The following is a 23,462-nucleotide window of genomic DNA, read 5'->3' on the forward strand; positions in this document are numbered from 1 at the left end:
CAAGATGCTGCTTTGAGAACTGTGGACACTTGGACTGAACCGGGATGCACCGCTGCCTCCAAGCTTGAGCCTGAGGTGGAATAACTGGGTCTACGCTCTTCCCCGTCTCAAGAATATCTTGATTCCTCGTCGTTATGCTTCTAACAAAAGGGAAATCGAGCTGCATGTCTTTGTGGATGCGAGTCCCCAGGCCTATGGGGCAGTTGCATACCTACGAAGTGTCAGTGATGATCCGACGACAGTGACGTTCGTTATAGCTAATTGGCACGTTGCGCCCATCAAGTCCCTGCCTCTTCCACGGCTGTAACTGATGGGAACATGGCTAGGTGCTTGAATATGCAACTATTTGAGGGAAGCCCTGGAAACAAATCTTTCTGCAGTAACAATTTGGAGAGACTCCATGGTTGCTCTTTACTGGGTGAAAGAATGAGCTGCTCTGTGGAAGGCTTTCATGGCAAACTGTGTTATTGAGATAGAGCAAAAGACAACCCAGTAACTGGAGATGCTGTCAAGGAGTTGACAGCCTGGCAGACCTGCTAACCCAAGTTGTCCCTCTGCACTCGCTGGAGACTTGTGACCGGTGGTGGAGGGGACAGATGTTGCTGGCACAGTTCCCAACAAACTGGCCTTCTGTGCCCATTGATGCACCGAGTCTAATGGTGGACAATGAAGAAAAGGCTTCAGCCGTAATAGTGAGTTGCACCACTGTGGACACCCCAATGCCTGTTGTAACCGTCGAATGGTTTGGCAAGCTGAATCACCTGCAGCGAGTAGCTGCCTGGGTGCTTCACTTTCTGAGTAAGTGCAGACTCAACAGAAAGATGCAGAGGGCCCTCTCAACACCGAAGAGGTACAGGAGGCCCCTGAAAAATGAGCTACACGTGTGGCTGGGAGGGGCGTGATGTAGAGTTTGGCTTTAACGAATTGACCAGTTGGCAACCCTGGTTTTCGTGCAACTCCTTCAAGGAGAGCAGACCAAACGAAATAAACATCATTAGTTTTGTTATCCAGAAGGATAGGATTGTGGCAAAAAGGTTCTGGGAACACATCAGTGCATAGGGAAAAAAGACCGAGGGGTACCAGCAGACACTAACCACAGAGGAAGGGACAAAGGTAGAGGTGGAAGAGGCAAGAGAATACATTAGACACACAATCGAAGCAGCATTTTCGGAGTTAGAATCAGATCAGGCCGTATTGAATGGTAGCGTCTACACAACACAATAGGAGGACCATAGTGAAGAAGAGGAAATGACCACTGGGGAGTGGGAAAAAGCAGAAGGAAGGGTTCTGACTGGAACTGCGACAGGTCCAGGCGGCACACCAATGAGATTGATAAAAGTTCTAGGCAATACAAGCATATAGAAACTAAGGCAGGTGATTGACCAGATACTTGTGGGAGGAGAGGTACTTAGTGACTGGAAATTGAGCAGGATGAGATTATTATATGAGGGCAAGGGAGACAAAGATAGTATCAAATCATACCGACCAATCACAGTAACCTCAGTAATATACAGGCTAGCTATGCAAATAGTAAAAACAAAGAATGGCCAGAGAGAAAGCAGATTCTAGGGAAGCTTCAAAACGGTTTCAGGATAGATAGACAACTAGATGATGTTGCCTCAGTGCATAGAGATAGCAGTGACAAGTCAAAGGCCATTATGGGTAGCATTTTTAGACATAAAAGGGGCATATGACAATGTGAATAGGGAAACACACTGGAACCAACTGAAGGGATATGGACTAGAGGGAACCATGGTTAAGTTTCTAGAACGGGTGTATACGGAGAATAGGGTGGTTATGAGATGGGAAGCCGAAACTACAAAACCAGCAGCAATAAAAAGAGGTCTTATACAGGGTTGCCATTGTCTCCCCTGCTCTTTATGATATACCTCAGTGAGATGGAAAAAAGGTTAGAACGGTGCAACCTAGGTTTTGACCTGACTTACAGGGAGGAAGGACATAAAGTAAATCAAGTATTGCCAGGGTTAATGTATGCAGACAACATTGTACTCGTATCAGAAAGTTGTGAGAGAATACAGGAAGTGATTAGGATTGGCAGCAGGGAAGGGGACAATTTAGGACTAAAATTTAGTAGGGACAAGTCTGGTATAATGGTTTTCAACGACGAGAAGGGGGAGCCCCTGGAGATTGAGGACAGATTGATAGAACACATAGAAAAGTACAAATATCTGGGAGTATGGTTAAGTGAAGGAAGACTGTATCTAAAAGACCATGAAGATATTGTAATAAAGAAGGGGAAACGAGATTCGGCTATCATGAAACACGGGGTACTATGGAACTATAATAGATATGAAGTCGTTAGGGGTGTATGGAAGGGAGTCATGGTGCCAGGACTGTCACTTGGGAATGCAGTATTGTGTATGAGGTCAGCAATCCAGGCAGGTATAGAGATGCAGCAAAGGAGTGTGGGCAGGTTGGCATTGGGGGCACATGGGAATACACCAAATGAGGGAGTACAGGGGGATATGGGTTGGGCATCTTTCGAGAGTAGAGAAGCAATCAGTAAAGTAAAATTTGAACAAAGACTAGCTGAAATTGAGGGTACACGGTGAGCAGCGAAAGTGTACAAGTATCTATATATGAAAAGTCTAAACACTAAGTGGACAAACCGAACCCGCAAGCTGAGCTTTAAATACATTCAACGAGATGGAGCCGATCAGAGCATATCAGTAGAAAAGGGAGTAAAGGAAACAGAGAGGAAATTGTGGGAAGAGAGAATGCAGGGAAAATCAGCTTTAACAATATACAGGGCACAAAAACAAGAAATAAAGAAGGAACAGCTGTATGATAATTCAGTGGGGAGCTCTTTGTTGTTTGAAGCTAGAACGGGGGTGCTACGAACGAAAACGTGTAGGGCTAAATTCCAGGAAGTAGACACTGTGCGAGTTACGCAACCGCGAAAGGGAAACTTTAGGACATGTAATTTTAAGGTGCACAAGGCTTTGTCCCACCCTCTTGGGGGATTACTATGGATTCGGAGGGGGCACTGGGTTTTCCGGACAAGGATGGACGAATGGATAGGGAAAGAATTGCGGTAACTAAGAGGAGATTGGAAGATTGGTGAAAGAGATCTAGGGAAGGATAAAAAATAAATAAAAATAAGCGAAAAATTCAATTTAAAAGAGGGGGGGGGGGGTTGTTAATAACAAAATTGATACAAATTAAAAAAAAAATGAAAAAAAAAAAAGATGACGAAATGTTAGGCTAGGTGGCGCAAGCTGCCGCCCGTTACCATTACCATCCATCCATCCATCCATTGTTTGCTAAAAACGTAGCTCGATATGCTTCGTCGTGTTTGGTTTCGTTGAAGTCTTATTATGCGCATGGGCCAGGCCCACGGTTGTTTATAGCTCACCTCAAAATGCTGTGCAGTATTGTAGAAAGGAGAAGTGTGTGAACCTAAGAAAAATAACAACAAAACTTTTCTTCTACAAGTGCTTGCACAAATGAGGCATTATGTAGAGCTGCACTGTCTTTCCCACACTTTTGATGTGCTCCCCTTTGACTTCAGATGAAGGGCTTTCAGCTGTTCTAAAAGGGTTTTTAATAGGGCTATTGAGAAAATGTATGTGGAAGCATCCGTCTTGTAATTGGCAATTGCTTGTGCTTCACTGTAGCACCTGCATTCCTGTTCTGGGCGACATGCGAGGTATGAGCACTTTGTAGCTTTCATTCTGTTTGTGAGGTGCCGTTCCTCTCATATTTATAGTTTTGAGTGTATTTCAAACCTGGCTGGTGTAGCTAAACTTCATTGCACTGGCAGTGTGTTGTCAGTATTGTGGGGCTAGTGGCACACAGAAGGCAGTATTGACTGTCTATAGAAGTGGCACATAGAAGGCAGTATTGACTGTCTGTATTGATTGACTGTTGACGATTGACTGATATTTCAGTGGAGTGCTTCCTTTTTACCTCTTGTTGGTTTGCAACATCCACAAAAGACGAGAAATGTTAAAAAAGAAAAGCTTAATCGTTAACTTTTGCTAGTAACTTCATTTGAGGCTGGGTGGTATTGACATCACATTTGTCTGGAAGTTATTTTAGAACAGGAAAAAACAAACAGTCTGAAATTTTAAGGTTTGTTTAGGGTAGTCCAGAGCCGTATATTTGGAGAGTTTGGCCAGTGGGTGTGGCGACAAAGGCGCCGGAGAGGAGAAAAGTGAAGGAAAGGGAGGAGAGCACCGAAGGAGCAAGAAAGAAAGAAGGGAGTAAAGAGGAGACGACCGCCATTTTGACGCAACACTGCCGGCGCGGAGCACTGCTGAGGCTACGCGTCGTCTGCTACAGGCTTATTTCTTTTTCACCTGACTCGAAGTTTGCGTTCAAACGTGCAGCTGTTTCGTCCAGTACTCGATGACAGCTCTCCTCTTCTGATGGGTGGAAAGGTCCTAAAGGGTGGTGCGGGATGCGATCGGCCCGGGCTTTCAGGGGACGGAAGAGGGGTCGCTCTTGAGCCATTAGGGGTATGAGACTGGTAGAGGGGACTCCAGGAGTTGAAAAAGGGGAGTATGACTCGGGGCACACCCCCTAAATGAGAGACGAATAGAGCGGGGGACCTGTCCGCAGTTGGGATCGCTCGTAGGGAGCACGTATGCAAGCACAGATTGAGATTTCTGCACAATTTGTGCCAGGCTGCTCACCTTGGTGCAGCATGCTACATTTAACCAAAACTGAAGGAGTTTGCACCAACATTGTGTGAGCAATTGCGTTTTTTGCCTTGTCAAACTGACAACACGGACCCCCACTGCAATGCTAGATCGTTGTGCAGACGTACCAAAAAAAAAAAGATTTTTCTAGACTCAATTTTTTTAAACTGTGTTCAGTTTTGACAATGACAGTGCTCTGAAGTTTTGCAATAGTCTCATTTGTTTGCTGGGCTAGTCAGCCTCGTCGAGTGTGCTTCTCCTTGGGTACTGGGGCACTGTGGAGAAGTGACACTCCGGTCTGCACTGCTTGTACCAAGTGTTGCGTCTTTTGCGTAAAATTTGACATCAAAACACTCAACCATAGAAAAATGAAACCTGGTGAATGTTGACATTAATCCGGTTTTCATTTTTACTTTGCAGTCAACACTGTGGCCTTTACGAAAGAGCATGTTAGACTGTAACGTCCTGACAAGCTGTGTGAATTTTTGTTTTTGTTCATTTGAGTTTTAGGGAAGGATACCTGTGTATAGGGATTTCTAAATCCCCTTGACAAAGTATAGCTGGGCTTTCCTACAAGTTTAATATTTACGTCAAGTTTAATATTTACCCAGAGCACCGAATTCCATTCAGTCCGGAAGCCAATCCCGCAAAATCCAGTTCTGATTGGCTGGTTTAGCTCGTGGCGGAAGTTACCTGTCGGCGATTTTGTGGATTGGCCCAAAACAACAAAAAAACATATGATATGCTTTTGCGTTTCCGCATCTATGGGGGGTATGCATGTTAGGAGTTAGGACCGGATGGAAGGTGCGTTTGTTTTCTCTAGCTTTCTTTTTTTTATATCAAGGAGCCGCTGATCCGGTTCGCCAAAGAAGATTGCCGGCTCGTTTGCTCACTCTGGTTATGCTGGTGCTGTGTTTCAAACTCTATGCTTCAGATGCTAAACCTAACACTCAACTTCGATGTGTTTCGTGGCGACTCTACGCTTCACTTGCTATACCTAACACTCAACTTGATGTGTTTTGAGGCAATAAAGAAAGACAAGTAAGTGGGGAGCAAGTCACTTACTGCTCAAAACGGAGGAGAGAACTTCAATAAAGAAAAAAAACAGCGTCGCCGCAGGCCAGGAACTTGGACTGAAGGACTCGCTCAAGAGCGAATGCCACACTGTACGCACTTCGCTTTGACCGCACAGGGCAGCCCAGTATTGGGGATCGTGACTGCTGTTCTGCGACTCAGTCGGAAGGCTTGTTCACCCATGTGCATCCGAGTACAATTGAGAGAGACACGACCGCTTTTTAAGCCTTTTACGATGGCGTAGGACCTGCTCCACAGCATCTGGTCGTACGCTGTCAAAGGGGCTTAAAAACCAATCTTGTTTTTCTTGTTCGTGGTCGGTAGCAAGTATGTGAACGGGCCTTGAAACGAAACTTGGGGGTTTCGATACTCTGGAAATATTTGTTGACTCTAGTGTACACCTTTGACTGTTAGAGGGCATTGTCAACAGGTACTATTTTCATAAAATTAACGAGCTTTAGTGGCCAACAACTGGAAGCTTGGAGATGCCCTTAGAAAATTTTGATGTGTTTTTTTTTATTTCGAAAGCATATTTATCACCTACATTATGGTTTCATATCTTAACTTTGTCTACATGTAGGTGCACATAATTAAGTGATGAATGATTCATTTTTTTTTATATATGAATAACATATCTTTAGTGACAAGACATTCAACTTAACACTCAAAATTATTCTAGTATATTTCTACTTAGTTTACCGTTGATTTCATAACTCATATTGCCATTTGCATGGGCTCGTTTTATGTACTTCATCTATTGCTTCTCAAAAGTAGCTTCTGCAATGGGGTGCTTTTAGGCAGAGCTAACCAGGCGGATGAGTGCTTGGAACAATTAAACTGCCTTGCTATGACATGGAAGCTTAGTGAATGGTTGCACATAAGTGAGGGAGGCAGGGCATTCTCTTTTAGCTGGACAGGCAACAGATAAACTTCATCCTAGTATTTACAGCTGAATGCATGAGAATGAAGTATGTACACGGTTCTCCGCATAGGTCACATTCGCTGCCCCAAACGTTGCTCCAAAGGACCAATCGCATCGCAACAATTGAAATGAAGGGCAGTTTTTGACGGGGGAAACATTCCCCATAAAGCGGTATTCACACATAGAAGGAATCAGCGGAGGGACCCGCGTGACTTCGGCTGCGGGTGCAATTCCCTCCTCAGCCTTGTCTATCGCATTGACGAGGTGCCGAAGGGAAGGATGTCTGTGTTTACAGTCTAATTTAGCGGTTCACTCATGACGCCATAGCAGACGAATTTGGTGGTTTCTATTACACTTGACACCAAAGCGTTTAACGACAGAATGTCGTTCAAATGAAAATGATCTGCCAAGGGAGGAATATGCCCCCGGGCACAATTCCCCCTTGCCTCTGCCATGACAAAGCCGACGTCGCAACACAAAAGTTTGACGTTTTCGGTCCGGGCAGAAATCCCCGCGATTCCTCTCTCGCGTGGATAGTGCTTTGTTATTGAACGGTTGATGCCGCGACTTTTTTGGGACTGGCGGGCGGAGTGGGTGAGAAAAGTACCCCCCCCTGAGGTCCCTTCCGGTGTTGCAGGTGCGGCTGGGACCCCCGCGTGGCCAGGCCGCCTTCCCGTACCACGAGACCCCAGCACCCCCGGCCCCCACTCCCCTTCCCCGAACCCGCCCAATGTCGTCGGCCGACGCGTCGTCGTCGCCCTGGGGACTCCGCGCCGGTTCAGCTGTCTTGTAGCCGGGCGCCAGGAGAAAACTGCGTTTGTAACCGCACTGGCTCGCGTTCGAGTGTAAACCCTTTCCAAGAGCAACAAAAACGAGCAGAGAAAAAGAAGAGGCGGGCACCCGCAAGGGGGTGCCCGCGTCGCACCCGCCGGCCGGTGGCGCCGGCGGCACTCCCGTGTTTTCGGATTCAACTACCTCGCTGTCTCAGCCTACCTCTCGGTCGCTCTCTCGCAGTCCTTTCGTTTCCTTTCTCTCTCTCTCGACCTCGTTTGAAACGTCGGGAGCGGTCGCTCGGCCTACGTGGCATCCGTCCGGGGGAACTTCTTCGTACGACGGCTACGACCTAGTCGTACGGGATGACCGGGCCCCTCTGGCACCGCGCTTTTCATTGGAGGATCCTCGGTCGGATGTGGCATCGTGCCGCATGACTTTGGCCGGACCTGCTCCGGGACGAGGGTTTTGCGGCCATCGCACGAAAGATCATGGAGCTCGCGACGCTGAGGCGGTCCACGACCAGCCTGCGCAACGTCGCCTCTCCCGGAGTGCACGGTGGCTCGTTCCTTCTTCGTACCTCCCCTCCCTCTCACTCTCTCTCTCTCTCCTCATGCCTTCCCCTCGTTCTCTTGGGCAAGGTCTTTTTGTTTTTTTTCTCTCTCCGGTGACATTCCCCCCATCCGACCTCCTCGGTGCAGGATTTTTCCTTCACCGTTGCGGTTCTTTCCCCGTTTCCTCGCCGCCTTGCCCGTGCGCGCCAGAGGCACCTTTTGTTTTTACGGGCATTGGGAGTTGTTGGTCAGTGCCTTTGGGGAGAGAAGAGGAGGTTTTTTGTAACTACAGCTGTTTGAAGGGTGCAAACTAAGCCGCCAGGTCGGCCTAACAAAAACATTGCGAGGCGGTGACGCCGTCGCCCATTCGTTTAGATTTGGGGCGGGATAATCGTTAGTGGATGTTTGGAGGGGTGAAGTCTAGTTACAGGATCGCGTTAGTTGCCCTACTTGGGAAGTGGGTTTTGGAACGAGGGTAGAACTTGAAAGTCTTAAGAAAGAGTCTGGGGGACACGCTTCTCTGCCCCCGTCTGCTCCTCCCGTGTGTCGCCTCCCAAATGAGAGAGAGAGGCCACGCTTAGCGTCGCGACGTCGTCGTCGGCTCCTTCGGGCGACACCCTCTCCCCTTTCTTCCCCTTCTCCACCCTCTTTACTCCCGACGTCGAGGCAACTTCTTGCAAGAGAGCAGCACATCCGCAGGAGGGATTGTTGTTGCATGGTACGGCTTGATCCGCGATATCTGCGAAGACGAAGAATACTCTCCCACAAGGACTCGGACCTAGATGAAGCAGGAGACGCAAAAATAAGTGACTGAAGCTGAGTGGCTAAGATGAAGAGCGGAATTGATGAGAAACCCAAGGAGGTTTTTTTGTTTTTTTTTCTGTAAGAGCAGACTCTCGTCGACGTCGCCCGTGAACGCGGGTGTCGTCGCAGCGTTGTTGTCAAGTGACACGTGAATGTAGTACGTTTTTTTTATGCATTTCTTTTGGAAAGTGTTGTTTATGGTCATTGTGGGGGATGCAGTTTGCAGAGTGCGTGAGAGTGCATGTCGTATCCTCGCTTTCTTTCTTTCCGCCGGCTGTGTTTCTGCCGCTGATCCTCTTTGTCGGCTGTTTCTCACCGCGCTTTTCAGTAAATTTTAAATGTTGGTGTTAAGCATTACTTCAGTGCCCTTCCTGTATTTGTTTTTGCTCGAAAAATATTTGATTGATGTAATTTTTGTCATACTTTCTGTCATTTCAAACTAAATAGTCCCCATTTTCTTGTATTACATACTTAAAAATTTCAAAATGTTGACGAGATCTGTGCACGAGGAATTCTACCAAAGGCCCCTTTGTCGCATCCCCCAGTTTCTCTCGGTGGCACTCCAATGTGGCCCCCTTCACGTGCGTGCCGCAGTATGATCCCATACCATTCACACTCCCAATTGCTCCTCCGCTTTCTTTCTGTCTCTCCCCCGCCCGTTCCCGAGTGCACGCAGACATGCAGACCACAAGACACGTACAGATGGAACCGTGTTTTCCTTTGGGTGTTTGTGAAGTGAGTGAGACACAGACGGACCGGTTGGTGTCCCCACCCCCCCCTGCCCCACCACCCCGCCCCCAGAGCCCCGAGCCACACCCGGCGGCAACCCGGACCTCGCCCCCGGGTTCGCCAACGGATGGCTTCGCACGAGGAAGACGAAGAGGCCGGCCCTACGTCGACGTGGTCGAGCGACTGACGCGCAGGACTGCTAAGAAACCCCTTTTTTTCGTCCCCGATCCCCCTTCCCCCGATTCATACGTCTGTAGATGGAAACGCGTGAACGACTGAAGATCACGGAGCGTTGAGGTCGTCCCCAGGGACCCAGCGGGGTGGCCGAGGGTGACGGGGCGCGCCGCCCCACACTGCCGAGCCGGTGCGTTGGACTCTCTGTGGGCACGGCGGCGCGTCCCCCGGCGAAGACAGACACACACACAGTTGCAGACGAGACACCAGCACAGACGAGAGCGTGTTTTTTCTTGGAGGGCAGCTGCATCCCCCGTGAGAGTGTGTGTGTGTGTAGGTGCACGGCCAGAGCGTTTGGTTCGCCCAGGGCATTCCTGCACTGCCCTCATCCCTGGCGTGTGCTCTGTATTTTCTCGAGCCTCTTGTTTTTTTTTTTCCTTTTTCTCTCTCTTTGGGGCCTCTCTTTTTTTTTTTTTTTTGTAAAACGGCCGTCTAAAACTTGTCTTTGTTTTTCCCCCACGTTGGGATGCACATTTGTACGCTCTAGCTATGTTCGCATTTGTTTTTTGTCTTGCCTGGTGTGTGCGTGCGTAGGACGTGTTGTTTCTGGTGTACCAGTCGATGCATTGAGAGAACTTTGTACGATCTGACGTCGCATGTCTGTCCTGACCTGTTGCCTTTTTTTTTTCGATCGCCAAATTGTTTTGCGTGTGGTCTCGGATGCACCACTCGAAGGAGGGAGAGGTCTGTGGCACATTTTTTTTTCACCGAACCTCGGGGAGCTAGGTATATATATGTGTATACAAAAGAAGAGTACAGAAACCCGTAGAATGAAAATTAGCGTACTGGAAAGGCATTAGGACTGTAGCTGTCTGACTGTGAAGATTGTGGCTTGGCCCCCGACTTACTATGCAAGACACTGTCTGCAGGGTGTGTGTGTGTGCTTCCACAGCTTGGAAAGCCGCCCGGTACGGGCTGTCCCCAGTCCCACCAACGTGCACTGCTTTTTTTGTTTTTCTTCCACTGTAGTTGTCATCCATTTTGTTTTGATTGGACGCAGTTGCCACGTAAATTACCTTTTCTGAGACGCAAGGTCGTCCCTTTGTGTTTGATTGAAGCCCCTAACCCGACCCTGTTTAGCGTAGCCATGTCCAAGGCTCGATAGCACGTGGGCTTGCGTCGAAGTGTCGTTGGTCCCGCGTGGCACCTACCAGAGTTCCTCTGCCCTTCCCCGGTGGTCTGGCCCCTGCACAGACCCCTTCTTCGGCCCCCCAGCGCTTCCCACCACCCGTGAGAAGAACAAGATCCGGCTAACCCGGGCCGACGCTCGGCCTCATGCCGAGCGCACCACCCGCCGAGTCGTCGCGTGGCTTCCCGCCACCCGTCTCCCGGCCTGCCACCGAAAAACATAGTCGTCGACAGCTGCAACAGCTACTAAAAAACTTCAAACCGAGGACTCACAAAGAAACGTGAACACTGTCGTCGCAGCGGTGGGCACGTTTTGTTTCTCGCACGGCGGAGGGGCGGTTTGCTCGCATCGGGACTCGTATTGGAAACGGTGGGGATGCGCAGCCCCACCTCGTGTAGTCGGATTGCGGAAGGAATCACGAAAAGACCGGCGGCAAAAAGAAGCGGGAAACTATTGACTATTGGGAGCGGAACAATGCGGATTGTGCGGTTTTTTTCTTTGCGATTTGTCGGGTTTATGGAGCAGGCCCGAGCCGGAGCCCTCCCCTTCCCAGGTGGCTCGGTCGACGTGCGGCACGCCGGAGTCTGCGAGGGACATCGTGGACGGTCGACAGTGCTGTGCGGTGCGGGCGCCCTCTGGTGGTGGTGGGGGGGAAACTTCGGTTGTCGGTGCCCCAGGCAAAAAAACGGGATTTGGTGCGGCGTTCAGCGGGGCACTGCGCGTGCCCCCTCACAAAACGGAAAGAAAGTTGTGCGGCAGCAACGAGCGAACCCCCCTCCCCGGACTCGACTGCATTCGGGTCTCTCTTTACGACTTGCTTCTCTCTCCTTCCCGGTCTGAGAAAACAACAACAACCCCCGCGTGGTTGGTGGCGTGTCGTCGCTTGTCACCTCGTGTGTGGTGTACATAACTTTTTAAACTGCTGTCTGTGTTTTTGGGTTTTTTTTTTCGTTTTGGCTTTTTATTTATAGGGAAGGGGGCAGGAGGTGGCCTCTGTGTGCCCCTCCTCCCCTTCGTCCCGTTCATTTGGCCCCTCCCCCGCAAAGTGGGGGGGAAGGCGGGCGTCTGCCGAGGGTGTACATACAGTGCCAGCAAAGTGCGTGTTGCTCCGGTTTCTTCTCTCTGCGCTTCGCTCCCCACCTCGCTCTCTCATCTGCGGGTCCCTCCGCCGCATCCCGGTTTTTTCTTCCATCCCCCACTTCCTAGAAGTGCCGCCTCTCCCCTCCTTTTCCCATTTTGCTACGTCCTTGTAAAGAGAGAAAAAAAATCAGTTGTGGTTTCTTCATGTACGCATCTATCATTCCATCTCTCATCTCATTGCAACGGTTCCTCCGGAGTTCTGCGGCAGTTTCGCGAGGGACGGCCCAGCCGCTTTTGTTTTGGCTAGGTTTGGAATCCTTTCGAGCGTCTGCCTCCTTCTGGGTTTACTTCTTTTTTTCTTTTGTCCTCTATTTGAAAACCAGTTTTCTTTGTTCACCCCTCCGTTTTCCTTCTAGGAAAAGCTAGACTTCAGTCGACACCTTTTTTGTTGCTGGCCCCTTTTGAAGCGAATTGTTGACTCTCTCTGTCTGGCAACTGGACTTGACACCGTCTTTACACCTGACACCAGTTACTGTATTTTTGCTCCATAGTATCTTGTTAAATTTCCTTTTAATTGCCGGTACATTTTTTTTTCCCCTCTAGTTTTTGATCATCCGCATGTGTGCATGTGACTCAAGTGATCGGTACAGTGTTGCACGTTGCCGCCTCTCCGGCACCGTAGTTCCTGCCGTTGCGTTCTCGACGAGCGATCTCCTCGAGCTCCAGTGTAAAGCTCTCGTTTTAATTGTTTTTTACTCGCGTCGATAAGTTTTTATGGCCAGTTGGAGCAAGTCTCGTGGGATCTTGGGCGTTTAGGGTTATCAGGCCGTAAGTCGCTTTCGAAGTGTGCTCGAGGTCTATGGAAATTTGGTTTCCGATTTATTCGGCGAGCAGGTTAGTGGCAAATCGCCTTTGAGAGACCTCGTCTGCATCTGGACGCAACTGTTCTTGGGCAAAGCCTCGAATTCTCGCGTCGATGAATTTGGACAATTGGGTGTTTCAGATAGCCCCGCTTTCTACGAGCCACTCTGACGTTTGTTACCATCGTTTCTCGACGTACCTTTTTCGGAGAGCGGTGTCGAGTGTTCCATCTAGCGGAGGAGGAAAAGGGAAAAAGGGCGTCCATTTTTTTTTACCAGTAGCTGGTAGCGTTGTGCAAGTACGTCCATCATGCGCTGCGTTTTACCACTTTACCATGGTATGCGAGGTTTTTCTTGTTTTCTTTCTCGGGTACCTGCAGACCTTCAATCATGTGTGAATGTGCAAGCGCATCCTCATAATGGCCCCCCTCCTTCCCCGTCTCCACTACCACCCTCCAGGCATTGCTCCTTCCTTTTTTTTTTTTGATTTCAAGAGAAAAAAATGTTAGAATGTCCCTTTTCATTCTGTTCTAGTGCGTTCATCAGCTTTTGCCACCCCATCTCTCGTTTGCTCCTCTGCTTTTGGCACCATCTCGTCTCTCGAACAGTGCGCAGTAACGTTCCTGTCGTTTTGCCCAAGTGCGTTTTTAACATCCCCCTTTCGAGAAACCCTCCCGGAGGCAGAGAGAATGACGACTACGACGGAATTGAAAACGGCACAAAAAAAAAAGCAAAACAGTGCGAAAAAGTAAAAAAAAAAGAAAAGGAGAGGTGGTCCGCAGAGCGCCGCCTGGCAACGCGCAACTCTCTTCTTAAAGACGGTAGGCTGGTTATGTCCCCCCATATCTCGTAGTTTTTAACGCTGTTGATGTGCGTGTGTCAGGAATTTTTAGGAGAAAAAAAAGTAATCGGTACGTGTATAATCACCTGTTTGTCGATGTGGCTGCCAGGTAGATAGAAGGCCAAGCCGCCAAAAAACAAAAAAATCTTTCTTTCTTTTTTTTTTTTTGCAGCGTGGTGGTGTTTTTGCAGGGACCAGGAGGCATTGACTGCACAGGATGCAAATTGTGGAGAAGGAGGGTTGGGATTGAACGAGGGAAACGTTGCGATTGGTCGTAAGCTACGGACGGAGCGTCGTTGGCGCAAGCTTGGCAGGCAGCTACCTTCTGTCTAGCTGGCAGCGAAGGAAAACCATTAGTGTCCGATGCAAAGTGTATTCATGCGAATAGTGTAACCTCATCTGTTTTTTTCTCTGTTTTTCGAATTACCAATAAAATCATACGAGTGGCGTCCGTAGCCCCGAGTGGCGTTTGTTTTTTTGGGCCGAGGTGGTGCATCTGAGGCTTGGCTTGCTCCAACAAGAACCCGAAGAAACTTGGGATGTACTGCAACGTGGCAGGGCCTCTTCCAAACGCCCTAGCACGTGCACGTTGCCTTTTGTCGTGCTTTGGGTGCACGCTCGAGGCTCAAGAAACGCCCCAGCTTCGTCGCAGCTGAAGCTCCTTCCCGACGTCCTCATCTTGTCCATCACCCCGGTAGTTCTATTGAACTCGACGTTTTAATGCTCCACTTTTTGCAGATGTTCAGAAACTGAAGACGGGAACGAGGGCAAACGAAACCCGGATTTCTCGGCATTTGCACAATTTACTGGAACATACTGGTGACAAAATCGTGAATGCTAAAGCATTAACTGTCCTATGGAGCGAGCCGACGTCGTCAACTTTGAAGCCGTGCCAGACAGCACCTAAACTCCTTCCTCAAAGTGAAGCTGGCTCTCAGCTTTGAAATCACACGAAAAGTCTAGCCAAACGACACCTAGTTTCCCCGATCCCAAAGGAGCGGAGTGAAGCTTCAGTTCCATTGGCTGGTGCGTGTCATACTTTCCAGGAACGAGGCTCCCATTGGCCACTGCGTGTCAGTTTCAACGACCACCACCCCATGGCGCTGAGTGTCCGCACTGGTAACTCCACAAAGCGTCCAAGGTCCGAGCGTGCACTCTGCTGTCGACGCAAATACGCCGCAGACGAAATAAGGGAGCGGAAGAATGACATGCATGCTATTTCATTCACAACTCATAAAAAGTGCTTAGGTGTACCTCGAGCCTCTTCCCCCCCCCCGTTATTTGAAACGTTAAAAAAAAAAAAAAAAAAGTTTTGATATGGGTGGTAAGGAAGTGTAGTCTGCTGCATTTAGGCAACATTGTCGCAAAATATTGGATATGCTCAAGTTCAGTCGACCTGTAGACCTCTGTTAATCTCCAGGACAGTTAATTGATTGATCAGACAAATGAGTACATAGCGCTGAAATGCTTCCTCTCTTTGTACGCATTATGTATTTGTACAAAAACAAAGTTGACTGGTAAGTGTATAGCTCCATGTGCACTCATTAAATGTAAAAACCTTGCATGATTAGATGCATGTGCAATCATGTAAGGTTTTTAGGTACGTATGCGTAGTAACTGCCTCTGGAAATGCAACGCGCAAGAAAGGTACATGCATTGTAAATCTAGCAGATGATTCAGTATTGTTTATTAAGCGGCGCCAGCTCAACTCTAGTAGATTTGCCGAATTTTGAGCGCTCCACCACCTAGCATGTGCAATTTCGCTCGACTAAACAATTCAATTAAATACAGCAACAATAAAAGCGCTCCGCGCCGGCCGTTTCACAATAGACATGTACTCGACCAACAAATTCCACCACGGAAATTTATATTTTTTTAGAATTTGTTTAGCCGTGGGTTTTAACTGATAAAATTTGGTAAGTATGGCTAGGGTGACGGCCCCTCTTTCCAAACCGCAAATTAATAAGAGTTAAATACGAAACAGTTAAATTAGAAAGTGCACCGACTGGATGTGTCTAGTTAATTCAACACATTTCGGGAGAAATAAAAAAAAAAGTATCAATCTTTAGTGTTGTGTGACTGTATCATCAAATATTTCTCAATTTCCAATCGTTTGTCTAGCCAAGGCGTTCAAATCGCCCAATAACAGTATTCGTTTTAGTCAATTAGCTGAACTTCCTAGTTTCGCAAGTGCAACGGTAGCGTTTGCGTTTTTATGCGCGTGGTTTCACCCTGAAAGCTTGCTTTCCCTCTTCGCGACAGAGTAATGCGGGGAAACGTCCCTGCTGGCAAAGCACCTTTCGGGAGATTTTATTCCCATCAAGAACTTAACAAAAAAGCACAATACCTTTTGTGTGGGTTTTAAACTTCTCGAGTAAAAATCGATCCGCGCGTCCCTAATCACAATTTCTTAAAAAAATAAAAAAAAAAAAAAAATAAGACGGAATAGTCTAGCGTTTTGTGGAAATAAATTACAACACCAAACAGGTCCTTGTGACTACGCATTAACGCACCAGTCCAGGAGAATATTGATGGAATACAGTTCACCTGCACCCCAAGCGTTCCAATGTGTGGGCGCACCAGACGGAAGAAAGCGGTGCGAAGCACACGGCGGATTGACTTCAACCGTCCGCGAGCTCCCGTCCTCGCAAACGGAACAACGACCGAACGACAACAACCGGAACTCCTGCCGGAAAACGAAAGCAGACGCCTACGAACGCAGCGCATTCGGTGTCGCCTCCTGGTGTCGACTGTGAGAAGCGCGTCTCGCTCGCTTACTCGTGTGCATCCCTCCGTCGGTCCGCCGTGGACGAGGAAAAAATAAAAAAATAAAAATAAATATCGCGAGTTCTTGAGGGTTTCGGCGAACGTCATCGGTAACATCGGTGTGGGGCCGTCGCTTGGCGCAGTTGTCCCCCACCCCCTGGTCGCGTTATGAGGGCGTCCCAGCGAGGCACGGGCTCGCCGTCGCCCTGAGCCGCAGCGTACGCGGCTCCCCGCCGTTGCGCTCCGCAGCGGCCTTGCCCGGTCCGCCGTGCTGCTGTGGGGAGTACCAACTCGGTGGACTGAAACCGCTTAGGCCTACGCGTCAAAATGGCCGACCTCGAAGCCGTGCTGGCCGATGTCAGCTACCTCATGGCCATGGAAAAAAGCAAGTCCACCCCGGCGGCGCGGGCCAGCAAGAAGATCGTCCTACCGGATCCCAGGTGAGCGGTCCCCTCTTGGTCGCGGGCGCGGAAGTCGCCACCGCCGCCGCGCACTGCGACGGGTGCGTCGCACTCCCGGAGTCGGACGATCGGCGATACGTTTTTTTTTTTTGAATCCCCCGTTACTTGACTAGTTTGATTTAGTTCTTCCACCGTCGCACCCTGGGTGTTTTTGTCCTTCTAAAGAAGGAGGAATTCATTATGAAGCTTCGCTCGGGCTGTGTTTATTCGGGAATCGGTGGAGCTCAGGATGAGACGAGAGCTCGCGAAGTGTGTCCGCTGCGATGGGTCCGCCTGCTCGTCTTCCGGTAGTGGACTCCGGTGGAGTTCGCGACGAACTGCGAGTCCGTGTGCACTCGTGCTGAGAGCCCACGCGCATGTTTCCGTCGTCGTTCACCACAACCGTCGCTACTAAAAAAAAAAAAAAAAAATTAAAAAACAAAAAAACACGCACCATAGGGGCGCGCACTGTTTTTTTTTTCCTTCGTCTTTTTTCTTTTTGTTTTACGCAGCTTTTAGACGCTGGGCCGTGTCCAAGGTCCAGCCCACGTCCAAGCCCCTCTGCAGGTGCATGCACTTGCAGTTTTTCTCACTCGCGAATAACACCCCCCCCCCCCCCCCCCCCCCCCCAACCTCCTTCTTTTGCTTAAATATAAAAAGAAAAAAAAGAAAGAAACCAAACATATGAGGGAGGAAATAATCCCTTTGGATACTTCACGTTTGTTTGCTTTTCCGGATCACTATATTTTTTTTTTGTTCCTCCTTTCCTTTTCCGGAAAATGGTCGGTAGCTTCGCTAACGTTCATTCTCGCGTATTTTGATTCTTTCCTTTTTTTTTTTTTATCGTAAAAATAAATTTGGGAACGGAGGCGTGCTTTGGCGCAGCGTAATCCATTTGTTCAACAGCGCGAATGCCTCTCAATCGGGTGGGAAGGGTCGACTGGACTTGTCAGCTCCGTGGCCCCAACTCCGCTTGGCCCTGGCTCGCGGCCGCGGTCGACTATCCTCCTTCTGCTCAGCGTTTTGTTTTCTTTTTCTTCGCCCCCCCCTCCACTCGCCGTCTTTTCTGGACCGCCCTTTCTTGGCCCGTCAGCACCGAGAAGCGAAAGCCCAAGGAGGTAAAGAGCCCGAAACCGACCGTTTCCGAACGCGCCACTGGTCCGCGCCGCCTCGCCGCATTCGGTGTTGTCATTCAAACAATCACCCGGTTCGCATTTGCGATAACCGTGCACCGCATAAGTACGCACGGAACGCCAGTCGAGCGCGCGCCACACCTCAAGCGTAACCTTTGTCCTACGCTCTGTTCCGTACAGCGTATCCATTGTCGAAGATTAAAAATAAGAAAGACGGCGCTTCATTCATTTTACGCACCTGACTCGGAGCGCGGTGCTGATTCAGTCTGCTTACTAACAGCTAGCCCCACCTCCGTGCCGCACCTCAGCCGTAACCTTTGTTTAAAAACAAAAACAAAAAAAAAAAAACTTGTGCTGCGTAGCGCATATCTGTTGTCGGCGCAGGAATAAAAAAGAGCGCTCCATTCATTCCAGGCGCCTGACTCGACATGCCGATTCAGTTTAAACTCATGTTATTCACGGCCAGGCACGTCACACCACAGCTGCGAATTGGTGCGGAAAACGAAACTCGACAAAAGATAACGGTACTGGACGAGACGTGGCATACTTTACGTAGGAATCAAGTGAAGATGAGATTTACGCTATCCACGACAACATTACTCGTACATTTTGTGAATACGTGTCCGACGTCATGTTGCACCTGCGCGCAGTGATGAGAACACCTCCATGCAAGCAGTTTAGAAATATTTCTGTTTGTCTTTACTTCTTCACTACGTGTGAACGACCCATCTGAGGCAAGCATATTGCAGCAGCACCTGTGTTGTGCAAGCTACTTTTTATCTTCTTGTTCTGTTCTCAGACAGCACGTTCCTCACTTCTAGAGAAACGATTGTACTCAAAGCTTTGAAAATTCACGCAGGCAGTTCAAAGAGAAACGATATCCTGGAGATACATTTCATTGCCAAATTTTTGTTAACGTTATATATAAACTGAACCAGTTTCAGTGGTTTGTGCTTCCTTTTATCATCTGTTTACGTTCTGGAAATTTGAAACAATAGCATATCATCTGTCCTAAGCTTCGAATTCAACCCTCTTTGTTGTTTTGTTATCTAAAAGTTGGCAGAATAGGTAAACCAAGCTTGCCGCCCTGTCGTTTCATAATTGACACTAAAATAAGAATTGTGATTTCCACAAACAGGCTTCTGTCTGTTTCTTCCTTTTCTTACGAAACGCTCCATCTGAGTAATATCTCTTTGTAGAATTTCGTAAACAACTTTTGATTTCGTTGACTTCCAGTGCTGTCGCACCAGGCCACTGCAGGGGTTGTGCCACGATTTTTTAAGCCGGTTTTTTGAAAAAGAGAAGGAAATACATTATCTGCCTCTATTTCTGAACTTGCACAGTGCTAGTATGCTTGTGTGTAAACTTCAAACAACTAAAGATAAGCCCTGTGCACCTCATCCTCCTTCGGAAACTCTTTCTAATAATAATAACCGTAACATAATGACCACAGTTAGTAATTTCGGTTCTGAAGTACCCAAGGAAATAGGAGCGACGAGCCAGTGGAAATTGCAAAAAGGTCTTGGGGTTACAGTCTGGCGCACACCGCACGCCGAGAAACAAGAGCCAGGAGAGCGCTCAAGATGAAGTTGTCAGCGTAAAGGTTACAATGCATGAGAGGAAAAGGTTGATGGCAGCTGTCAGCAAAAGATCAGCTCTGAATTGGGCTATTGCTGCGTAGGCAACAAAGTTTGAATTTGTTTGTGCATTTAGGTTTGAAGACTGCGAATATGATCAGATTGTAGGCATCAAATCTGTTATTAACAGTAATATACACTTGTCTGGCATCAAGATACTGCTGGCAGGGGAGAAGTTTGATAAGGGGCAGCAAGGGCTTGTGGAGCGGAATAACATTGCAGTTAGTTTTTACAGCCCTGGAAGACGTTATGAAGCATGGTATTTGGTACCGGCAATATTCGTTATATTCAGTTCTGAAGGGACTTAAAAACAAAATTGATGGTCCACTTCACGAAGCTCCTACAGTCAGTAATAAAATGTAACATTTATTCATTGGCATTCTCATAATTTTTTAATGACCTGTTTGATTACCCTTCAATTGGCTTAGGTTACCGAAATATTTATTTGCTAGAAAAAACAACTTCCCTCGGTAAAGTCGTGAACACGATCCTCCTCAGTTTCGACGTCGGCACATTTGAAAATGTTTTCGTCGTCACTGATGCAGCAGCTTTTCGCTGCTACGTCTTAACATTTGTGAGAATAACAAGGGTTTTGTCTACTGCTGGCATAGGCTAATACAGGCACGTAGCCAGGGGGGAGGAGGCCCATGGGGCCCGGGCCCGCCCCCCCCCCCGAAATCTTCCGTTTTGCTGGGACCTCCCCCTCCCCCTCATACAGCATTTTGTCATGGGCGGGCCCCCCCCCCCCCCCCCCCCCCCCCCCCCCCCCGAAACGAAATCCTGGCTACGTGCCTGGGCTAATATAATGGGATCTGACAGTGTACCTTTCTCGGGCATGAAAAGGTCAAGTGTTACCCTGTCATCATTGACTGTCTTCTATTTCGTAGCCTGTGCTATCTGCCGATTTGAGTGAAAGTTTCAGGCTTTGTTGATGAATAGACTTTACATAGAATTTTTTTTCCTAAATAGCAAACTAATGAGCCGCCAATGAAAAAAAGTACCCTTTACATGAAATTTTGCATTTTATTTTGTATTTTCATTCTTTTAGGAGTGCATATGCTTGCTTAGTTTAAAAATTAGAACAGCGCAAGGACACGGACAAGAACAAGAAGGTAGACAAACAAGGCACAGTCACGGTTCTTGTTCGTGTCCTTGCGCTGTTTTAATTTTAATTCATGAAATACCAACTAGCCCAAACTACTACATTAGTCAAGTTCATTGCTTAGTTTGTTCATAATATTTGCCAGCCTATTTATATGTCAGTTGTACATGAGTCTCTGATTGCATTCTTAACTGATAATTTCATGTCAAGAATTATTTCACCCTGTTAGCCAAAAAGCAAAAATCTAGAAAGGTATTAATTTGTCACGAAACAAATATGAGCGAATATTCCCTTTCAGTCTCAGTAATGCGGAGCAGAATAGTCGACGCCATTTCATCTGGTTACCACCTCTGTCTCCTTTTATTGCTGTTTTCCATTGTCTGCCACCAAAATCAGTCGTCTCTGCCACCAAAATAAATTTTAAAAAGTTTTGTGTTAAGGGGGACACTACCCAGAAAAGTCAACTTCTGTACCGCTTGCTTGATTTCAATCAAATTTGCGGTGGAAGTTTATATGAGTGGCAAGACCATCCCTGCCACATTTCATTCTCCTATGTCAATTCTGAAACTTGTTACGAATGTTACAATATGGAAGTCAATGTGTTTGCTTAGAAAAAAGCTATTGTTTTAAAATAAAATAAAGGATGGTGATTTTTAGGTGTAATGTAGTCGTAGGAATACCCATAGCACATACCTAGCTAGTTATTTTGCTATATTGCATTGCTTTTCATAGGTAAAACTCCATAAGAAGATAAAAAGTTTTTTGTCATGGCACATTTTTTTAACTGTAGTTTTTTTTTTTTTTTTTTTAACTCTTAAAGTAGAAAAACTAACCAGCCAGGCATGTTCCTCACAAAGTTCTGTCCCAGAAAACCACTGAAGAATAATCCTCAACTATGTAATAGGAAAACAACAGTTTTCCTAAAGTGGAATTTATGCCGAAAAGTGCAATGGAGAAAAATGCATTCAAAGTGCTCCAACCCCTTCCTTTTCTTTAGCATTGGTGGACCGAAAATAATTTATAAAAATTAACTATGCAGTGTAAACTAACGAAACTTTCTGGGAACACTCTCTAGATGTTGGTGGATGTGAATATGGCATTTTTTTTCAAAATCAACTTTTTTTGCAGAAATTGTTTTTTTTTTTTGGATAGTGTCCCCCCCTTAATTTTAGGTTTGCTTTTTAAATAAAGATGTTTGAAAGGCATCAGTACTGCCAAGAGCCATGGTAGCATATCCCCATTAAATGCCTGCGGTGAAGGGGGAGAGGTTTGCACCTCAGCACCACAGATGCAGTTGAGCCTGGTAGGCAACCTCCTGCGGAAGCCTCAGATTGTAACGTTTCGCTGAGTTAACCGCTCGATCCCGACCCCTGCACGTGAAAGGACGCCGCGGGGAGAGGTCGGCCAACGCGGCTGTTTCATTTTCCGACGTTGCGGCTACTCCCGCCCATGCAGACAACGAAGCCGCACTTTCAGACGCTCGCTCTGAAACTTAACACGTGGAGTGACCGCAGTGTTACCTCACTCAAACCGGGTGTTCGCCTCTGCGTCTCGGGGCAATGGTAAGCGCTGGCCGGGATCGCAGACCCTCCTCCCCTTTTTACGGCCCTCGGGTGTGACACAATAAAGGGGTAGGCCACCCGGTCGTAAAGCGGGAATGGCCCTGGAGACACCTCCTTCTGCTTCCGTTGACCCCCCCGAAGTAAATAATTGATAAGCGCTTGGAGTGTTTTACTGTTCCCCGCTCTTTAAGGCTCCCGGCCTGTCCTCTACGTTTGATGCGTCCTACTCTCTTTCCCTCCCTATCGATGCTTCCAATTTGGCCGCGTGGAATCGCAAGATGTTGGCATCAAGTGGGATATTTATTGCGGCTGTGAAAGTCGCTCTGATTGAGTTGCAGTCAAGGTTACTTGAGCTGAAATATTGTTAAGTTACAAGTAGAGTTCTGCATTTAGCGTGTCAAGTAGCTAGACACATTACCTACTAAATAAAGACTAGCGCAAAATACTGAGTAAGCACCCACTTAGAATTTGAAGATAATTGCAAAAAAATGGGCATGGGCACATGTTAGGTCATCAGTTTCACATATATATATATATGTACGGTACATGTTTTTTTCATATGTTTCAAAATTTGGGGGTGGGAGCTTGGTGTGGAATGGGCGGATGCATAGCATTCTATGGTATGTTACATTCAAGTTACACATTAATATATGCTGTGGTGTTGAGGTGCGCTGCAATTCCTGGCCAATAGTTTGGTCGATTTTGGAAAGATGTTGGCTCTTTTCCGTTTCGCTTCGGCACGCTGCTTTGCTGGAGAGCGTGTTAGGTTGTGGCAACACATTGTGCTGATGCTGAGTGTAATTCGACGCGAGTTTGTTGTATTTGTCAACCAATCTTTTGAGAAGCAACTGTAGCTGAACCAAATTCAAGTTACGTCTGGAATTATCAGAAAGTTACAGCTAGTTACTGAAAGTTCATCGTAATTTTGGTGGTACAGTTGAACCTAGATTTAACGAAGTCACCGGGACCCGCTAATTATTTCGTTAAATCGGCAACTACGTAAAATCGAGGAAGGGAGACCTCGCGCATAGGCTGTGCGGGGAATCCGAATTTGTTCGTTAAAACGGGAAATTCATAAAATCGGGCTTCGTTAAATCGAGGTTCAACTGTATACCTAATTACATATATTATATCTATGCCTAGCAAGAGTGAAGTGTTTC

At 47.6% G+C, this 23,462-nt stretch overlaps 2 protein-coding genes across 2 annotated transcripts in view; both read left to right on the forward strand.

Annotated features, from left to right (window-relative positions):
- LOC8033792 (zinc finger protein 260) overlaps positions 1–14,117 on the forward strand; it is a 28,015-nt gene extending 13,898 nt beyond the window's left edge. Inside the window, exon 2 of the mRNA XM_029970345.3 lies at positions 7,298–14,117. The gene's annotated coding sequence lies outside the window, so the exon portion shown is untranslated. The remainder of the gene's footprint in view (positions 1–7,297) is intronic.
- A 2,287-nt stretch (positions 14,118–16,404) lies between these two features.
- Positions 16,405–23,462, forward strand: part of LOC8033785 (G protein-coupled receptor kinase 1) — a 59,679-nt gene continuing 52,621 nt past the window's right edge. The window contains exon 1 of the mRNA XM_029970357.4: positions 16,405–16,868. Coding sequence (XP_029826217.1) covers positions 16,756–16,868 — 113 coding nt within the window. The 5' untranslated portion in view covers positions 16,405–16,755. The remainder of the gene's footprint in view (positions 16,869–23,462) is intronic.

The sequence above is a fragment of the Ixodes scapularis genome, unplaced genomic scaffold (genome assembly GCF_016920785.2).
Source record: "Ixodes scapularis isolate PalLabHiFi unplaced genomic scaffold, ASM1692078v2 PGA_scaffold1__304_contigs__length_218370807, whole genome shotgun sequence".
Classification (NCBI taxonomy): domain Eukaryota; kingdom Metazoa; phylum Arthropoda; class Arachnida; order Ixodida; family Ixodidae; genus Ixodes; species Ixodes scapularis.